The following is a 17,845-nucleotide window of genomic DNA, read 5'->3' as shown; positions in this document are numbered from 1 at the left end:
ATGACACTTGCAAAAAAAAGAGATTGTGTTGTTTAGAACAGGTAGGAATATAAGTGGGATAAACCAAAAAAGAGATAACGTTGAAAATGCAATATAAACCTATTAATCAACATATTAAAAGCCATATGCATATGCTGACTGTAGCTTACCTACTGCTGTGCAGCATGAAACAAGACATACTGTAAGAGAGAAAAGGCAGAAAGTAGCACAAGTGGGAAAATATGAACTGGGGTATTAGCTGGTTGCCAAAAGGAGCTCCAGTCCCGCTTTGCTGAAACTGATCCAAATGTGCTAGCCAACAAACTGCTCATTATAAAGAGGCATTTCATACACACAAAAATAAATGCAAACATGCTCTTTACATCCAAGCGTAGAAGTTTATAAATGTCAATATTAATGGATGAGAACCAAGCACGATTGCGAGAGGCAAAATGTAAAGTGTGTAGCAGTTTCGACTCTTAAGTCATCCAATGATGACAAATGTGAAACTACCAACAGCATACTTAAACAAAGTTGCAATAACTCAACCTCAAGGAATGCACAGCACTGCCAAGAGATCCAGCCCCGCCAACAAGCTTAATAGCTCTGGTTGACATATGTGGCTGGTAGGTAGGTGTCGGTCTACTAGTTATTTGGTACTTAACGTACTTACAGTAAGAGGCACTCTTATACGTTCCAGCTCTGTATGAGAGTTCTGAAGACAGCTGTGCTGTATTAGTCAAAGATCTTTGGACATCTTTGCAATAAATGGTCTAGAATACATCAGACCAGCTGTGTCATTTTTGTTGTGCCCTATGGTAGCTTAGAGCAATAAAACTTTGGAGGAATGTTACTGTGGTATGGGGGGGGGGCGTGGTCATGTGTCGGTCTGCGGATGTTGGTGAGGGCGTTGATAACTTCGGCCAGTGGTGAAGACTCCATAGAGGCGCTCTCCTCCAAATCCCGGTTTTCGGCACCACTGTGAACAGGTTCGTTGAGCAATGGAGGAGTCAGGAGACAGTGAAGCAGGTTTGAGATGAGGACTTTCTCTCTCGTATATACATTGAACATAAACAAAACCAAACAATAGCACACCCTGGATCCACTCTCTCTCTCCCTCTCGACACTTGGTGTCCCTTTAAATGTCTCTCTCCGTATCACTACAACAAGACACAGTTGTTAGAGATCATTACAAACCAGGTGACAAGCCTTACCGCAATCTCTCTCTCTCCCGCAGTCCGACACACGACCACACCCCCCATGCCATAGTTACTGTAAATGGTTCATATGCATCTGGCTTGTTCAATGCGTGACATAACTGCACAGCTGAAAGTTATGTCACTAAACAAAGCCAGAAAAAGATGAACTGCCAAAAAGTACTGCATTTTTAGCCAAGAAATTGACCACAAAACAATGAACATTACCATATTATCAAGGAATAATTGCATATTAGCATTAGGGGTTGCAATTCAACCAAGGTGGTCTATAAAACCTTGAGAGAGCTATCCGTGATGATTCGTGATCATCTCAATCTTTGTTGTTTGGATGCCATTCCGAATCCCAGATTCTAAGGAAACTTTGCATATGATCACTGCTTTTGAAAAGCAGCTGTTCATGCAAGCATGCAATTCAGATGGCTGGTTGTGCTGTTATAGGTAAAAAAAAAAAGACAACAGCAATAAAACTAAACAAAAAACATGAAATAATACTTTATGGATGCAGAGTATTGGCACAGCTACTGTATGTTTACAGCATTATACCTTAAAAATCGTTAAAAGGGTACTTCCATAAATATATCTGTAATAATCAATACTGTGTTGGATTACTTGAGCCTATACCCAAACCATTTATTCGCTGCTGAGAACAATAAATTTGGCATCACAAAGTAAGAGTGAGATTAACTTTGGCTCAGATGTCACAAATGCTTCATATAATTTTCCTTCTTAAATGGAAAGAAGACTATTAAATTCAAAATATTGCAAAAGAGGACAGTAATTACTCCCAACTGGTATTTTAGTGTGTATACTTCGATATGATTGAATATACTGCCATGTGATTATTAGTAGTTGGTAACATTATTTAACTTGAAATTTACCAGTGAGCAAAATGAAGGGAGTTCGTATGAGAAGTGTCTTGATCTTACAGTACATTCAAGTTTAACTGGTGCAAAACAATGACATTGACAAAAAATAAACTATACTTCAATATAAAATGCTTCTTATTGTGTTGATCCTATTTTCTGAGGTTCTAAATTGCTTTTTATAATAATATACATTTTCTTTCATTTAAAATGTTTGCTAAAAAATAAAAGCACCATCAAAATGTAAGCCACTAGTTGAGCCAGAAGTTGGCATGCTGAATCACTCAAACAAACAGAGAAATATTTTGAAAGCGGAACAGGGTCACAGTGTTTTCACTTTTGTTTTTTGTAAGTAAACCTATGGCTTACTTACAGTTGTCACAGCACATTAAACTGGGATGGAAATTGAACATTGATAAAAAGTACCGTACACACTTTAAATTGCTTTTGTGAAATCGGAGGTAAATCTATACATTCTACTTGGTCTCATAGAAACACGTTACCATTCCTAAGGTTTTTCAAAATTACTTTCACGTGGCTCATTGTACGTATCGCGCAGTTGCTTGGTGAAATGAAAACTAGAGGCACGTGAGCTGAAAGTGAAATAGAAGCACCACAAAATTATGTAGTTGCATCAACAATTTTGTTTAATCTCACATTTGCTTTTTATGACACTATCGTTAAGGTTTAACCTTAAAAACCTCATCTGTTTAGAAGAAAATGTAACCCGCTTTTGGCACCACACAGTTGATATTTCACCCCAGAACTGTGCAAGGATATGTGCAAGGAGCCACGCAATATCATTTAGTAAATATGTAACCACAGTTCTGTTATTTTTCATGAGTTCAGGTTCGATACATCAGTGAAAAAGACTCAAAGGTTCACGAAAGTTTAGGTCAGCATCCATCCCTGAGTTCACGAAAGTCAAAATGGAAGTCACATCTTAGGCCTTTCTTTTAAATGTCCCTCTCTGTTTTGCTTTCTTCAAACTCTTCATCTTGTCTAAATCATATGAGAGAAGATTATCATCCTCATCCATGTGCCAGGGTCCCCAGACCCCCCCATTGTACTGAGGATTGGAGCGATAGTCTTTGGGAGGGTAGCGGCATGGCACAGCTGTCTTGTTGTATTGCAGAAGCCTGAACAGCATCTTCTTCACCACATGTGGGTAGCGTCGGGACAGGTCTACTCGCTCGTATGGATCGGCTGTAATGTTGAAGAGCCATATAGACTTGCCTCGATCCCAGCTCACTCGCTCATTGTGCCAACGGTTGGCCAACAAAAGTGTGGAAAAAGTCTGGGGCGGAATCCAGTCACTGTATCCTGGCACCCCCGTCAAGAGTTTCCAATCACCCACCCGGAGAGCTCCCTGAATGGCAGTGTTCCAGATTCCATATCCTGCCTCCCAGGATCCATTCTTGGCTTTGGTGTAGATGGGATCAATGTTGTGGAGAATATCCAGTCGAGGCGAGGGACGCCCCTCACTGATGGCTTCCCAGACATCGTAACCATCCAAATTCTGGTTTTCATCCAGCGTACCTTCACCAAGTGTGACCAATGTTGGGTACCAATCCGTGATATGGATAAGAGCTCGGCTTTTGGTTCCTTTCTTGACCAGTAATGGGCTATGCACAAACCCAACGGCTCGTATTCCTCCTTCCCAGTAAGTCCCTTTACTCCCTCTCAATGGCCAATTACTGCCTCCTGCCATTGGCTGACCTCCATTGTCTGAGGAATAAACCAAAACCGTGTTGTCATAATAGCCATAGTGCTTGAGAGCAAGAGTTACATTGCGTACCGCCTCGTCCAAACAACTGACCATGGCAGCATACTTGCGGCGATGCAAATTTGGGATGGACTTATAGCGCTCGAGGTAGCGGGAAGGAACCTGCAGGGGTGAGTGCACCGCCTGGTAGGCCAAGTAAAGGAAGATGGGACGTTTAGGATTGTGAGACGCCAGAATTTTTAAAGCCTTCTGAGTGTACATGAGGGTGGAATAGGTCCCATGGTCCTGCTCCCAAGCAGCTTCTTCACCTTCATGAAGGTCATATCCACACATTCCTGGACTGTTACACTTGTAATGGGTGTAGTAGTCACCGCTACCCAACAAAGAGCCAAAGAATGTGTCAAAGCCCCGTTGCGTGGGCATACAGTCACGTTTATAGAAACCAAGGTGCCACTTCCCCACCATATGAGTGGAGTATCCAGCATTCTTCAGCTTCTGAGGAAGAGTAATGTTCTCCAGAGGGAGGCAGTTGGGTTGGGTCGGTCGGATGATGGAGTGCTGGAGGCCAGTGTGGATCTGATATCTAGAAAATAAACATATACAAAATTAGTACCAACAAATGTTATGGACTGCTTAAAACAGACCTTTGGTCCTCACTTCAGACCAACCTACTCTATTGGTTAACAATAAAACTATCCTCCAAATCCAAAGGGATGGTACAACAGTTCCCCTTAAAAATCATGACAAAAGTCTTGTGTTTGAGTGGGAAACTCATTCTAATCACGTTTCTAATCACTCGTAAAACTAAAATGGATCTGGCCTGGTAAAAAGTCAATTGATCTAATGTACGTATTTTGCACCTTTGAATAAAATGCTCATCTTTAATTTCACAAGTCCATTGACTGAATATCACAGGTTGTGGTGGAAGTGACAACACAGTGCTGAGTTGAAGAAATATGACCACAACGAGTCTAAGAGATTGAGGAAATTAACATAAACCCTTATAGAAGAAAATTACCAAATGGGAGGTGTTGTGGCCAGGGCTGGACTGGTAATCTGGCATACTGGGCATTTTCCCAGTGTGCCGATGCTCTATGGGGCCAATCAGGTGTGGACTGGCCATCGGGAGAACCGAAACGTGCGGGGAAATGAATGGGCCATGGCAAGCAAAAACGAGCCGCCGCGTTATGCAGAAGGGAGCACAAAACACTGGCGCGATATGCAGAAAAGGACAGTGAATAACAACCCCACCTCAACTTTTTGATCACCCCAGCCCCACCCCCTTGATCAACAAGTTTTGGGCCAGTTGCCATGTAAAATCCCGAGCCGATTTCTCATCCCAGTCCTAGTAAATATCTTAGTTTCCATCTCAAAGGTTGTAGGTTTGAATCAATCCATGAGTTACCACCATTGTGCCCATGAGTAAGGTACTTCATTCCAGGTTGTTCCATGGGAATTAACCCTGAAAATATGAATCACTATTACTTGAACTAATACTTAGGGTTAGGGAATTGAAATTGTGTGGCTTATGCGACTTACTATACCTAAAGTTGGTGTAAAAAGATGGTTAAAAGGAATTGTGTTGAAAAAGTATGCAATAAAAATGAATAATGACTGAGCCTGTGACTGAGCCTCAAAGCAACATCTCAATGGATGAGCGTAAGACATACAGGTTTGGAACAAAATAAGTGTGTGAATAATGACATAATTTTCTTTTTTTCTGGGGGTGAATTATCCCTTCATGTGATGATTTGTAAAGTAATTTAATACAATGATGTAAGTTTAATGCAATGACTGGATACATGCCTTAATATGGGTGGGAAAAAGTGAAGAAAAGCTGCAAATCTGTCTATAACAGATGGAATTTGGCTCGATGTTTCTGCCATGAGTACAAAAGCCTTAAAATAGAAGCGAGAAATCAAAGCAGTTTTTTTCAGTACATCAAGCTGACACCTGCGCCAGACTCAACATCACATCTAGTGTGTTTCTATGCACTCGTTTGAAGAGGAATGAGAAACGTGAACAAGTGTCAATGTCACTGACTACATAGCACCCAAAAAAACAGGCTCGCCTCACTGCACAAAATGTTCTTAATCAGTATTTTGTCTTTTCATAGAAATCTAACAAAATGTAGATCCTCTTGAGACCCGAGCGTGATTGTTATGTGCATTTTTCATTTCCCTTTTTGATTTGCAACTAGTAGCCCATAATAAACATGCACAGGCAAAAACAAAAGCAAATAGTTTTCCTTAAAATCGATGTCCTTATATGGGGACAGCGGGACTACATTTGTGAAATTTTAAATAATAACAAGCTAAAGAAAGTCAGATTTTTTAAAATCAAATTATCATATTAGTATGTTAGATTACTAAAGAAATTAGATTATGTTTCCAGGAGTGTTTGTTATTCATGTTTTTGAGATGTTACCGACATTACAGCTGTATGATTAGGAGTGAATCCACTTGGCTGCATAGGAAAGCTATAGGATGCTCCCTTGCTCACTATCTAGTGAATGACTTAACCTTCAGTGTTTCATTGAGATAATGCACAGTAAATATAGGATTTGTAAAATAGCACTATAGTCTACTATAATGGTCATTGTGTTTGACAGCGTGCCGTTTCACGAAAAATCACAAAATATGGTAAAATTGCATTTCGGATGAAACTAGAGACTTTAATCTTTTCACTCAAACAGGTTTCAATGTAAAAACTTAATAAGGTTTCTTACCAGATGTAGTCTGTTCTCCCAAAGACAAACTCTGCTATGATCGGCACCGTGTTGTTTTGTCACATGACTCAGTGCGTCAAACGTTTAACCCTTTACTGACAGCCCAGATTGTCCTGAACTGATTTCAATCAGTTTAAATGAAATGAAATTATGCATAGTATATAGCGAAGACAAAACACACAGTCCACGCAGAAGGACGCGCCGTAGCACAAGGTTAAAATGTTTCTGTTTTCTATTTGAATCTAGTTTATTTATGCTTACCTACGCCAAATAGGTGTATTTTGTTATATTATTTTCAGCATAAACCTCATAAAAGAAATGTACTTTTTGCACATGTTTGCACATGCACTTTATATAGGTATATATAGGTAGTTTATATAGGTATTTTATTTCGTTGTGTTATCTCATGTGGTCCTGTGTTGGTCCTTTGTTGTTTTTATGTAGCACCATGGTCCTGGAGGAACGTTGTCTCGTTTTGCTGTGTACTGTACTAACTGTATATGGTTGAAACGACAATAAAAACCACTTGACTTGACTTGTAATTTCTCTAAAGATAAGACAGTCTCTTATGTAATTTTGCTTCTCAAGTAAAATTGTCTCGTCTTAAAGATGTTTGGATACTTTTTACTTAAACACAAGGCAAAAATACTGATGGCAACGTCGTTTAACAAGCACTCCTTCACTAGCCAGAGAGAGGGATAAGACCTGTGTTTGTTCTTTCAGAAATAGTTTTGCAGCCGTGTGCAGCTTGAAAATAAAACTGGGCAAATCATCACACGTCTACGGTGTTCTGCTGTTCATGACGTACATGCAGGTCAACACTGCTGTATGAACACACAAAAACTGCACAGACATGTACACACACACACACACACACACACACACACACACACACACACACACACACCATATCACACTAGCACAAACTTGCTGTTTCTTCACTCAGTGAAGTGGGAATACCTAGTGGGCTGACTACCTAGACAACATTTTACATCATTAAAGGTGTTCCAAACAGTTGGCAGCTTCTAAGATCCCTTCTCTTGGCCAAATTCTGAGGCAGCATTACATGTATCCTTCATGAATAATGTAATCCCCGCATGCACTGCGACAAACTGAGAGAAAAAGATCCATCCAAGAGGGACGAGTCAAGAGAAATGTTGATAGTGAATATACTTGTATGTTATGCAATATTACAAAGTAAATAGCGGCAATCAGGGCTGGACTGGGCGTTTTGTGGTCCGTTCTGCATAAGCGGTGGCTCATTGTTGCTTATCGCTACCATTCGGCACGTTTCGCGGCCGACCCACCGGTCCGCTCAGATCTCCTGATGGCCATTACGCCTCTGATAGGCCCAAAAGTGCGTCGGCCCAGTATGCCACATTACCAGTCCAGCCCTGGCGGCAATTACAACTTGACTAATTTACCCATTATTTGTGGGTGTGTATTTTGTCCTTTGTAGAGTATTGAGTTGTTGTTAGCTTAGCAACATGTTGAAGATGAATGAAAAAATGTCACGTCTCTCATGCACTATATGGTAAGAGTCTTGTTTGTTTGGTGCATGTGAGTGAGCATTAATGAAATTAATGGAATATTGGAAATATTTCGGCTAAAATGTCAGCCAGTGATTTCTGTAAGCTGTGTTAACACATGCATTCTGGGCAACAAGATCAACATGTTGCTTCAAAAAGTTAATGCATCCTGAAATCAACCCCATTCCTCCAAATTACTGACAATCTCCCATCAGTCATTTTTGTATGAATTTTCCTCTTGCACTACCGATAGAAATGGTTTCGGTCCCGTCGGAAACAGGAAGCAATCACATTTATATGAACAATGGTGAGAGTGATTTGCATTTGAAATTAAATGTAATTGCATTTAAAATAAAAACATTTACTCCACTGAGGGATAGGTTTAGGGTTGGGGTTTGGGTTAGGGGGAAGAGTTAAGAAAATATGCATTCCTGTTGATTAACATCATTAACATCTAAAATTACAACTTTATTTTGGAAAACTGCTTTTTGGACATTTCACCCGTAAACCGGAGCTCAGGCATGCCCATACGTTTACCAAAACTTTCAGTTTTGACCACTAGGGGGTAGTGGTTCAAATTTTGGTAAGCACGGACAGATTTCAGCGGCACAACTTTCAACCAACTGTTGCCGAATTGGGGTTGAAAGTCCAAATTGATACACTGTGATGCACAGTTCTATAGTAAATGCTGACTTCAATGCATATCCAAAAGGAATTTGCTTTTAGGAGTTACTTTAATTTACATAACAATTCTACATCTGCTGAAATGTGCTGATATTACCAAGAGCAACATTAACAGCTGGGAGAGCCTCTGCTCTGGTGGTCCTTTGCACAAAAAAAAAAAGAAGAAGAAATCCCACAGCAATATATCATAGAGTTAAACTGATCCTCCCACAACATAATCGGAGACTGTGAAACAAAGACAATCATTGTGGGGATTTACCTCCATTCATTTTATAGTAATAGTAATATGGAGTTTGCTTACATTACATTACTAACAAACTTTGTTCACAGCTTGTTCAACGCTCTATTCAGCGTATATGATAGCTGTTGAGTTTCACGGTGGCTCTATCCATGTGTTTCATCCATTATTGCTCACTTATGTGAGGACTGCGGGGACCCCCAAACTAATGTGCTGTGTTTATGATCTCTTCCTGAGGAGTTAAGTTGAGGTATGTGGCCTAAACTTGGCCAAGTTGCATCTTGTACGTGTCTCAAGCCTCCTGATTTCTATCGGTCACAAATGCATCTTCAAGAGCATTTACACTTGGTCTTTTCATGATCAGATAGCTATCCAATCAGTGTAAACGCATGACGTGACGAAGTGTAAATATCCCTGAAGCGACTTTAACAACGCATGGTGCAGACTGGTACTATAGAATTTCCACAATGTTCTGAGATCAGTTCATCAATGTCCTCAGTGAGAGTCACGTATGTTACTGATGTAAGAGAGCGGAGTATATACACTATATGGACTCTAAAGTTAACAACCTTTGATCTCTCTATCTCTATCCAAAGTTTTCTCTGACATTAGCAACTCCTTAAAGCCCATTTCAAGTGTAGCTATGAATCAAGGGTTGAACTTTTGAACCGAAATACAGTTGCAGAAGTCAAGGCACGCTAGGTCGACCAATAGTGGATTTTGCAGAGACTGATGACATGTGGTGGAAAAGAGAGATAACAGATTAATGTCCGATAGTTTTAAAAATGGATTTATATAATGTAAAAAAACTAATTTTAGTCTTTTGTTAACGTGACGGGCACAGACATAGAGGCTATAAAAGTAAAAAATGAATAAAATCAAAGATGCAGTTTAATGTCCAACTAAAATTCCAAGAATATATGGAGCATAACATGAGACTTTTTACTATAAAACAAGCCAGGACTGGACTGGGAAGAGAAAACGGCCCGGGATTTTACATAGCAGCTGGGCTTCGCTGTCCTTTTCTGCATATCGAGGCGCCGTTTTGTGGTCCGTTCTGCATAACGCGGCGGCTCATTTGAGCTTTTGGCGGCACATTCGGCCCGTTTCGTGGTCGACCCACTGGTCAGCTCGGTTCTCCCAATGGCCAGTCTGCCCCAAAGTGCATCGGCCCACCGGGAAAATGCCCGGTATGCCAGATTACCAGTCCAGCCCTGAAACAAGCCCAAAACACACAAGGGACTCTTATTTTATACTCACCAGATGAGGTTAATTGAGGAACTACTACTCAAAAGTTATGAAGTTGGAGACATGATATATGTGCTGACGGGGGCTATATTTTAATATAGTCACATGTGTCTTTGTATGCCCTTGCTTCAATTTAGAACACTTGAATATCTAATCAAAATAACAAAATATGCATCGAAGAGAGGGTAAAAATATGAATGAATATTGTATTTATTTCACCTGTAAAGGCCGCTGTTATATTGTAGTGCCATGGAATCCTCCAACACCATCCACAGTGAAACATGAAGGAAAAAAAAACTATCAGCACTGATTAATAGTAAAAGCAATGTACTGTATTGGTCTACCTCTAATGTAAACACCCTTAGCGGCGCTCTTGTGGGCTCATCCAATATGTAAAAGTGCTACACGCGTGACTGTATACATTTTCAGCATACTACAGCAGTGAATAATCTGATGATTCACATCTCATGTAAACACGGTTGATTTTTGGTAGTTATCAGGATTGCTGTGCATGTAAACGCACACATTGTGGACATGGTTTGTAGTGCAAAACTGAGTATAACTTTATAAAAATAAATGTCAAGTGTGATTCCATGGAAAATGTAATAAAATAAACAACTCTTATTTCGAAGCAATAAAAGAACATGATGATCTTATTTATCACTTGAATGTTTTCCCAGTCAATTTTTATATTTAATTACGATATTTACTTATGCCTTCATTAAGCAGGACAGCTCTGTTCCAAAACATATCGAGCTGCCTTCATAGGCAGCATTTTAAGACATCATGTGCGCTCCCAGTGCAAACGCTACTCCTAGGTTATGCTGCCTTCAATTATTATTTCTGTCCAAATTCTTAGGCAGTGTTGAATGCCTAATATTGATAAAATGCAATGCATTTTAATATTGCTTTCTCTGACCTCAAGAGTCTTTTGAATTTGCCTTTTGGCGTGCTACTTTTAATGTAGCCTATAACACACCGAATTGAACTCAATGAAAACACTACTTAACACAATCCAAACATCCCACATGACATATGTTTTTTGGCCACCAAAGCCACCAGCTCTGCTGGAAGCCATGCTGACCCATGGTCTGCAGTAACTCCAACATCCCACATCTGTTTTAAATAAGTGGGACACACTCCTCTCTACAGTTAATACGTTTCAAAGCATGCTGCATTAAAACTTGTTTCCTTTCTTCAACAACAAGGCCCTTTATTTTGACACCAACAACAGCTTTGTCCCATGATTAAGGATTCTGTTCATTTAATTCCTTAATCCTGCCGATTAAGGTTTATGTCATCCATCCTACTCTACGCTAAATTTTGTGACTCCAATTCTGTAGCCCATGGACAAAATGGGATAGTTAACCCAAAACTGAAAACTCCGCCATCAATTGGGACGTTCCAATCCCGCATTACTTTCTTTCTTCTGTGGAACACAAAAAGCTTATCGTTTATGGAATCTGCACCACAAAGCCAAGGAACCGTTGGGCACATTCCTATTTCCGTGTCACCTTGTGTTGACAGCAGAATGGTTGATGAAGAGCTTTGATAGCAAATGCAATTGTCTTAACCTGACTTTCTATGCTTGGCAGGTTTGTTGGCTAGGCTGGACTGTCCCATGGAGATTTGGCCAACATAAAGAAAGGGGTACTTTATAGATTATGAGAAGTTCAGTACTTTTATTAGCTGGTTATGAATACCTTAAGAGGCAAAACAAAGAGTCAGTGAGCTTGGTGTTGATATGGGCAGATGTGATGCTTTTGGTCCTCTCCAAATGTTTATCACTGGAGCATCAGATACAGGTTCCCTCTATACAAGCATGAAGCTGTTTTCTTGTCAACAAAAAAGGTGGCGAATAGTTCAGTTTCCATCCAGGTTACGAATTTGATTTATGCGCAATGAGATCAGAATCACCACTTTTGGGGAAACTGCCACAAAATAGAAATGAGAATGGAAGACATTGTGATTATTAAATGTAATTAATTAATTGGAACGTGCAGACAAAATGCTCTGACCAGGGGCGCAGCAACCATTATAACTGTGGGGGGACATGTTCATCTCACTTTTAGAAATAACTACATTTGAGATTTAGAAAGTGTCCCCCAAGTTTTCCGATTGTTCTTACGCCCCTGGCTCTGATAAACTTCATATTTGCTACCATTCAGTGGCAGATGCCTTATAACTGGGTCACACAGGTTTGACATTTCAGAATAACCGCAGCAACATTTCAGATGCTATGCGAGGATTTTAATGTTATTCACTTAGCAAATTATGTATTCAAATGGCTCGATGAGGCAAAGTCACAAGAATGTTTTGATGTGCATCTATATTACTATATAAATTATATCAGAATATATTCAGTAAATGTGTTCCCATTTTAATTTCATTGTCATCTTATTGAATAAAAAAATAAATTGTATGCACATTTTGCTGATATTTTTTGCATCGTGGTGTTTCCATCCAGCATTTTTTTATGCAATATCCCAAAATGTCTATCCCTCTCAATCACATTATTACAGATTGAATGATTTAGACAGCCGTTTCTTCTTTACAAGTTGTCTTAGCAGCTGGTAAAATACAGCTCATCCTCTTTTTCTGTAGTGTTCTCATTTGGCTTAAGAAAAAATGCAATTCACAGGCTGAAAAGGACGATCATTTAGGATATTGTCAAGGCTCACTTCAAGCATTTCCATGTGCAGCAATGTCTTCAAGCAGAAATTATTTGCCTTCTAATTCATTGAGGTACATTTAGTGGGAAGTGGGAAGGAGGTATTACCCCAAGTGAAGGAGTTCAAGTACCTCGGGGTCTTGTTCACGAGTGAGGGGACAATGGAGCGGGAGGTTGGCCGGAGAATCGGGGCAGCGGGGGCGGTATTGCACTCGCTCTATCGCACAGTTGTCACGAAAAGAGAGCTGAGCCGGAAGGCAAAGCTCTCGATCTACCGGTCAATTTTTGTTCCTACCCTCACCTATGGTCTTGAAGGCTGGGTGATGACCAAAAGAACTAGGTCGCGAGTACAAGCGGCCGAAATGGGCTTCCTCAGAAGGGTGGCGGTCTTCTACCTTAGAGATAGGTGAGGAGCTCAGTCATCCGTGAGGAGCTCGGAGTAGAGCCGCTGCTCCTTTGCGTCGAAAGGAGTCAGTTGAGGTGGTTTGGGCATCTGGTCAGGATGCCCCCTGACCGCCTCCCTTGGGAGGTGTTTCAGGCACGTCCAGCTGGGAGGAGGCCTCGGGGAAGACCCAGGATTAGGTGGAGAGATTACATCTCCACACTGGCCTGGGAATGCCTCGGGGTCCCCCAGTCAGAGCTGGTTAATGTGGCTCGGGATAGGGAAGATTGGGGCCCCCTGCTAGAGCAGCTGCCCCCGCGACCCGACTTCGGATAAGCGGTTGAAGATGGATGGATGGATGGAGAAAACAAGTGTCACCTGATATACGTTTTTCAAGAGCCAATACTGATATTTTGTTTGCAGAGTTGCTGATGCCTGACACAATGCTTATTGAGACATACGCAAAATGTTGGATATAAAATAAACATTTAAAACAAACATTTAAAATGCTTTTTTTATGCTGTATATTGGTCAGCCTGGTGAATGAATATTTAGTGACTGTGGAAACAAGTTGGTTCATTACACATTTCGCTACACTTTCCCAGCGAAATGTCCAGCGAGGGGCGCCAAAAGCGAGGGAAATGGTGTTGTAATCAGATGGCATTTTAGAGTAAATATTAGATGGCGGTTTTAATGAGTAAAACGTACCTCCCTAACGTAAAAGTTTAACCTAAACCCAACCAATAGTGTTATAAAAGCAAATGAGAGGTCAAGAAAACAGACATCCTTACCCTTAACCAACACCTAAATCTAACTGATAGTGTCATAAAAGCTAATGCGATGAAAAGCACATTTTCTGAGGCAACCACGTCATTTTGTGTCGCTTCTATGATAGTTTTCTGTCAGCTTGTGCATTTGGCTGGGATTGAACTGTGGTTTTCTGAGTCCAAAGCCCAAGACTCTATTAGGAAAGCTACTGCGAAATCTAATGTTGGAATAAGTGTGTAAAAGTAGGTGGGTCTGTAATTCAAGCATTAATATGTGTCTTTTTTTTAATTATGCCTTAGAAAAGTGTTTAAGATTTCATAACACAGCAGTGTGTGAGTAATAGTGTTTATAAAGTCATAATGAGCCATTGTAGTGGTGATTTGTGTTGAAGTGAATAAAAATGTACAGTTGTTGTCGCACCTCTAGTGTTCATTTCCACAGGAAACTGCGGCGAAACGTTGAACGCGGCATGTAGAAGTCAGTTTGCAAAAATGTAGTTACACTAAGGTTCATTCTATGAGACTATGTTGATCTTGACCAAAAATTCACTAAAGAAAAAACTTGATTATCCATTGGCAAAGTCGTCAGCAGATGTTTGATCTTAATCAGTTGGGCAGGCAAAGATATAATTGTTTAACATACAAACCCCCCAAAAAAATACTTGTTATTTGATGAAGTAATTTAAAATAAATAGTGCAAAGACTCTAAGAGAAAGTTAATGTAACTCCAAAAATATAATAAGTGTCTAAATGTCACACAAAAAAATCAATGTATGCAAAATATGAATCACAGTGCACATTGTCCAGAGGTAACAAGACCAAAACAAACCCCAAAATCCATAAGCAGTGTACTCGAGACCTTGCACATTTACAGCCAGAAAGATCACTGTAGAACTAGGATTATTAAGAGGTAAAGCTACGAATCAATTCCTGCACTTGGATTATAGTTGAAGGATCTCTGCAAACTTTGAAATATATGATGCAATATCACAGTCCTGTCACCATGTATCAGGGCTTTAAACATTTCTAGGCAAACCAAACCACACAGTATGAAGTGATCTAACATTGTACATTAGCCAAAATCCCCACTGCGCTCGGCATTATGCAGCACATTCATCGGGAATGATTCATTCATCAATTCCAAAGTGAACTGGCAAAAGGGATTCCTACCAACCTTCCTGTTTCCCGAGGCGTGGACCAGATGTTTCACAACTATGGGAACACTGGTGTTGGGCTGGGCCTTTAACACTTAACAGCTATACAATATACAAACTAGGGACGTGCCTGAAGCCCAATATCTTATTCGAAAAGGCACGTATAATGACTTCAAAGTGAATAACGGACTGGGAAAAGAAATCGGCCTGGGATTTTACATAGCAACTGGCCCAAAAGGTTCGCTGTCCTTTTCGGCGGATAATTTTAGCTTATCGCGGGCCATTCCGCAGCCGACCCACCGGGAAAATGCCCGGTATGCCGGATTACCAGTCCAGCCATGACCTCGTCCATCTGTCTCTTAACGTTGAGCACATTTATAATCACAGATCAGCGATTAAGGTTATTAACTGGTTAAGACTTTATTCTGCAAAAAGTTAAAATGCTCCATTGAGTATTCATCGATTAGGAATATTCCTCCTTATATAAAACGAATAAACTGAAACATGCTCAATCTTTTATTAGATATTCTTCCTCCTGCCTCCGGAATAATGTGGTTATACATCCACAGACAAACGGAAAATCTATTTCATGCACATATTAATATCTGAAATACCAGAGAAGCCAAAGTTAACAACATATTCTACTTATTTTATTTTTTTTTTATAAATAATAATTGTATAATAATAATAATTATTATTATTATTATGAAAAGGCATATACAAGGCGTATTTCATTAATAGTAACTATAAATGTAAGCGTAACACTTAAAACTGGCCGTTTCATTCAGTTTTGAAGCAATTTGTGTTAAGCCCCGCCCACACCCGGTTCAAATGATGAGACGGATACAGATACAATCTGTTACTGGCTGCAAGAATGTACTCAAAAGTCTGGACACACTGGACTTATAAAGGTGCCAAATTCATTTGTTTTGTTTTTTTCTATATTTTTTTTTACATTTTATGTATGAATTTCTTGCATTAGACTACCACCCCAGGTTAGTGGAAAAAACCCCAAAGCAGCCAACAACAGTCGAACATACGTGGAAACTGTCAATGGACACTACATGCATCCCACAGAGCATGTAAATGCTGTTTAAAAGCATCCCATGAAGCATCAATCTAAAAAGGGTGGATACTTTGAAAATGCAAAAATAGCGTTTTGATTGGATTAACATTATTTTTAGTCACTAGTCCTACATAATCCCCATATTTGTGTTATTTCATAGTTTTACTGAAGTGTGATTTTTACAATTGGAGACAAAAGTACAATACAGAATGTGGGCATCTCCACATCAGTGGCCCCAAAAGTATTTGTGACACACTTAAAACATATGCACGCCACAGCATTAAATAAACAATATGGTATATTATAAAAGCAAGCAGATTTCATTTTAAAGACTTACACCATTATAATAGCAAAGTGAAATTAAGAAGGTCTAGCATCATTTGTTTTGACTTTGTTTCATAGGTTGTATCTAATGCAATAACATTAATGGCTTTCAAGTGTGGCTCGAATGTCCAAATAGTTTTAGGAACATGTTATCTTATAAAGCAGCCTCTATATATGCTATATATCCCACCTGCCAGTCATCAGTTGGCTCCTTGAGGGACTACACAGAGGTTGCACGTAGTAATTCTCCAGTTTGACTCCTGTTGCGGCGAGTCTGTCCAACGTCGGGGTCTTTATTTCGGACCCATGATAGCCTACGTCTCGAAACCCTTGGTCATCGACCATAATAAAAACAATGTGAGGCTGAGATGACTTTTCCACCTTGTTCGCACGATTCGCATGAAAACTGGTCTTCCATGTTCCGTATGTTGAGTTGACAACGCCGCAAAAAGTGGTCAAGAGTGTGAAAAGAAAAGTGCTTTCCATTCGTGCGTCCATTGCAACTAAAAACATTCGTCCTGCATTGTAAAGCAACAGTTAAAATATAACTCATAGCAGCAGATGCAGCAGTTTTTAGTGTTTTCACAGCGCGAGAGAACACCGCTGTTTGTCATGGCTCGTGAGGGAATATCGCTCGAGGCGCTTGGAAATTAGATTAGAAAGGAATCCGAGTTTACATCACTAATAAAGTCACTTTATTGCAACCTTGCGATTATAAATGCTATATATCTCTGTATTTCGTCTCTCCTCCGAATAACCGCCCCATATTTCACTCTATATATATACTCTTCAGCCGTCTAGTGACTTCATTCGCGAACGAGTCGGTTCTTCCGAGCCGATTCTTTTGAATGATTCAGCGGATACGATTCGCGAAGTGTTTGCAAGTCCCTGCAATTTAGTGTGATAATAGAGATGATGTTTAATTTATTCTTTGTCTGCCATTAACTCATGACTTGTGTCTTTTGAATTTGTTCCCCGTTCGTTTTGATTCATTCACAGATTAATTTAGTGGAACTTTTCAGTAAATCACACCTTAATCAGTCAGTTGCAACAAATTAATGTAAATAAATGAATGTCCAACAGCCAGGCTCATGGTCTTTACATTAAGTCAATAATAATAATAATAATAATATATTTATTAAAAAAAAAAAATAAGGTTGGTTGCATAAACAAAGCAAAATTTGACAATATTTCTTTCGAGCAGGTTGGAAAATTGACCGTATAAAAACACATTTACACAAATTAACAACAATACAACAAAAATACACT

At 39.8% G+C, this 17,845-nt stretch overlaps 1 protein-coding gene across 1 annotated transcript; it reads right to left on the bottom strand.

Moving 5' to 3' along the window:
• Positions 1–1,192: 1,192 nt before the first annotated feature.
• On the bottom strand, positions 1,193–17,385 carry arsj (arylsulfatase family, member J). The gene is made up of 2 exons (XM_052131626.1): positions 16,767–17,385; positions 1,193–4,368 (listed from the first exon to the last, which is right to left on the bottom strand). Exons 1-2 carry the CDS (start codon positions 17,087–17,089, stop codon positions 3,003–3,005), a joined length of 1,689 nt encoding a protein of 562 aa, XP_051987586.1. The 5' UTR covers positions 17,090–17,385; the 3' UTR covers positions 1,193–3,002.
• Positions 17,386–17,845: the final 460 nt, after the last annotated feature.

The sequence above is a fragment of the Xyrauchen texanus genome, chromosome 1 (assembly GCF_025860055.1).
Source record: "Xyrauchen texanus isolate HMW12.3.18 chromosome 1, RBS_HiC_50CHRs, whole genome shotgun sequence".
Taxonomy (NCBI): Eukaryota; Metazoa; Chordata; class Actinopteri; order Cypriniformes; family Catostomidae; genus Xyrauchen; species Xyrauchen texanus.
The sequence above is the reverse complement of the archived record's forward strand: the minus strand, read 5'-3'. Positions and strand labels throughout refer to the sequence as shown.

Coding starts and splice junctions, on each gene's coding strand:
- arsj (XM_052131626.1), bottom strand. CDS start 17,089: ATGTTTTTAGTTGCAATGGACGCACGAATGGAAAGCACTTTTCTTTTC. Junction 4,369..16,766: donor AGCCAACTGATGACTGGCAG/GTGGGATATATA, acceptor TTTATTTTCTAG/ATATCAGATCCACACTGGCC.